At 38.7% G+C, this 2,328-nt stretch overlaps 1 protein-coding gene across 1 annotated transcript; it reads left to right on the forward strand.

Annotated features, from left to right (window-relative positions):
• Window positions 1–469: 469 nt before the first annotated feature.
• Window positions 470–2,086, forward strand: LOC110027200 (uncharacterized protein At2g34160-like). Its single transcript, XM_020728524.1, has 5 exons — window positions 470–722; window positions 988–1,036; window positions 1,344–1,406; window positions 1,504–1,568; window positions 1,655–2,086. Exons 1-5 carry the CDS (start codon window positions 591–593, stop codon window positions 1,826–1,828), a joined length of 483 nt encoding a protein of 160 aa, XP_020584183.1. The 5' UTR covers window positions 470–590; the 3' UTR covers window positions 1,829–2,086.
• The last annotated feature ends 242 nt before the right edge of the window (window positions 2,087–2,328 follow it).

Raw genomic sequence — 2,328 nt, forward strand, 5'->3', positions numbered from 1 at the left:
TTGTAAAATTTTCCTTTTTAAAATTAAATTAATGATTTTATTTTTATTCAATTTGGATGTGAATGGTAAACCTTATAAGAATTTTTACAAGTATTTGTGCTTTAAAACTCTATTATTTCTAAAACTCAAATTAATTGACTGCTTCAATTAAAGTTAGTAATATAAAGACTTAAAAAAATAAATGTTTTTATATATTAATCATTTAAAAATTGGAACATGATTTTTTAATCATACAAATCTTAAATATAATAAATATAAAATATTTAAAATTGACTCATTCTCTTGGAACGGATTGCACGAAACAGCAACCGCAACGGATTGCTTTGACTCATTCTCTTGGACGCACCGTAACGGATTGCACGAAACAGCAACCGCAACGGATTGCACGAAACAGCAACCGCAACGGATTGCGCGAAATAGCAACCGTAACGGATTGCACGAACGCGGCGCATCGCTTCATGGCCTATTAATTCTTCCCAGCAAGCACTAAAGCCTTATCTTTCACCGAGCGCGAACCAGAAGCAGATTCAGAGAACGAAAGAGTAGATTCACTGCGATTGCGAGACTGAGCTAGAAGCCTAGGAAGAGACATGGATATCGAGAAGGTGCTGGTGAAGGATGCGATCAACCATGCCGCGGTGGTAGTCGAGGCGCAAAAGCGGTATCGGATTCAGGTCTCCACGAATAAGAAACCCGTTTACTATTACGTCAATCTCGCTAAGGTATTGCGTTTAGACCTTCCATCCCCTTCTTCTTCTTCTTCTTGTTCGATGTATTTGATTACATTTGATCATCTATTGATCCATTGCAATCATCCGCGGTGATCTGCATTGCGTCTTTGTTCCGTCTGGATCGATTTTGCTCTTCTTGGATCTTTCAATCCTCTTGTTCGATCTTGCCAATTGTGCAATTTTCTGACATTAATGATTAGAGTATCCAACGATTGTACTTTGTTAATGCGGGTTTGTTCTGCTGGTTTGCGTGCAGAGGCTTTTGCAGCGTTTCGACGAGATTGAACTTTCTGCCCTCGGTATGGGTATGTTCTCTCGATCTGATCCTTCGAATATGGATTTCGCCTATTTTTCGAATAGATTTTTTCTTTTATTGCGCTGGTTATGCATTGATTCGGTTTCGTTTGTATTTCATTGCTTTTTTTTTATCGATTTCGTTTGAGGTTATATCGATTTCGTGTTTTATTTCATCAAATTCATGTTTCGGAATGTCAAAGATTCCATTCGTGCTCTTGACTCTCTCGACTTTTGGGTATTTTTTTGTGAGCAAATACACTGGCATTCAAGATTTCTCATGCCCACCATATCTGTTCTACTTGCCTCATTTTTCAGCCATCGGCACTGTCGTCACCATCTCAGAGATCCTCAAGAACAAGGGTCTGGCTATTGAGAAGAGTAATTACGCCTCCATCCACCTCATCCTCCCTTTTTAACACCTTCTAAAAAGAAAAAAAAAATCTCAAATTAAATATCGCATGTTTCTTTGAAACAGAGATCATGACCTCTACCGTCGGCACCAATGACGACGCCAAGGGTCGTCTTTTTCCCAAAGCCAAGGTCTGCTCTGCTTATAACATTTTAATTTTTCCCTTCTAGCCATCGTCCCAATCACAGAAACTATAAAATCCACTGCCGTGACATAGATTGAGATCTTGCTGGGCAAGTCGCCGAAATTCGATGATCTTATGACCGCCGAGAAGAAGGAGCGCAGCCCGAACGCCGGTGCGGCGAAAGCCAAGGTCGCCGTGAACTTCGGTGAGGAAGTGAAGGAAGAAGTCAAAACCGATAAGCAGAATGCGGCTAAGATCAGTGAATGAACTGTGGTTCGGCATAGAGATATTACAATGGTAGAGGAACTTCTCTTCCTCAGTTCTTCTGCATGTTATTAGCATCAGTATTGTTTTTCCTTTGTTTTTCATTTTTAGTTTGAAAGGGATTTTTGTTTTGCCGTAGCTTCAGAGTTTGTAATGCATGCAGGAGGTTCTAGTTTTCCTCTTATGTTAATACAATCTTCCTTGGTTCTGGTTGTAATTTTCTTAGTTTATATAATTTGTTTTAAAGTTCATCTTAATTAAGTTTTGTCAGGCTTTTATGTTTTTTTTAATTAATAATTTGTTATGCATAATTTTGCTATTCAACGAGGCATTGTGATAACAATGAGGTTCTCCGGGCCTCATTGGAACTTGCTCGTTGAATTGTTTGATATGATTATAAACATCCCCTAGAACACGCCTTGAGTGATCGAGAGTAAAAAGAAGAGAGAAGAGTGAAAACAATAGAGTGCAAGATGAACATTTTAAGAAGAAAAAGATCCGTC

The sequence above is a fragment of the Phalaenopsis equestris genome, unplaced genomic scaffold (genome assembly GCF_001263595.1).
Source record: "Phalaenopsis equestris unplaced genomic scaffold, ASM126359v1 Scaffold000420, whole genome shotgun sequence".
NCBI lineage: Eukaryota > Viridiplantae > Streptophyta > Magnoliopsida > Asparagales > Orchidaceae > Phalaenopsis > Phalaenopsis equestris.

What these genes read in the sequence shown, in the direction of transcription:
- LOC110027200 (XM_020728524.1), top strand. Translation starts at nt 591, where the DNA reads ATGGATATCGAGAAGGTGCTGGTGAAGGATGCGATCAACCATGCCGCG. An exon ending in ATTACGTCAATCTCGCTAAG is followed by an intron (nt 723 to 987) that starts GTATTGCGTTTA and finishes GTTTGCGTGCAG; the next exon opens with AGGCTTTTGCAGCGTTTCGA. An exon ending in ACTTTCTGCCCTCGGTATGG is followed by an intron (nt 1,037 to 1,343) that starts GTATGTTCTCTC and finishes CTCATTTTTCAG; the next exon opens with CCATCGGCACTGTCGTCACC.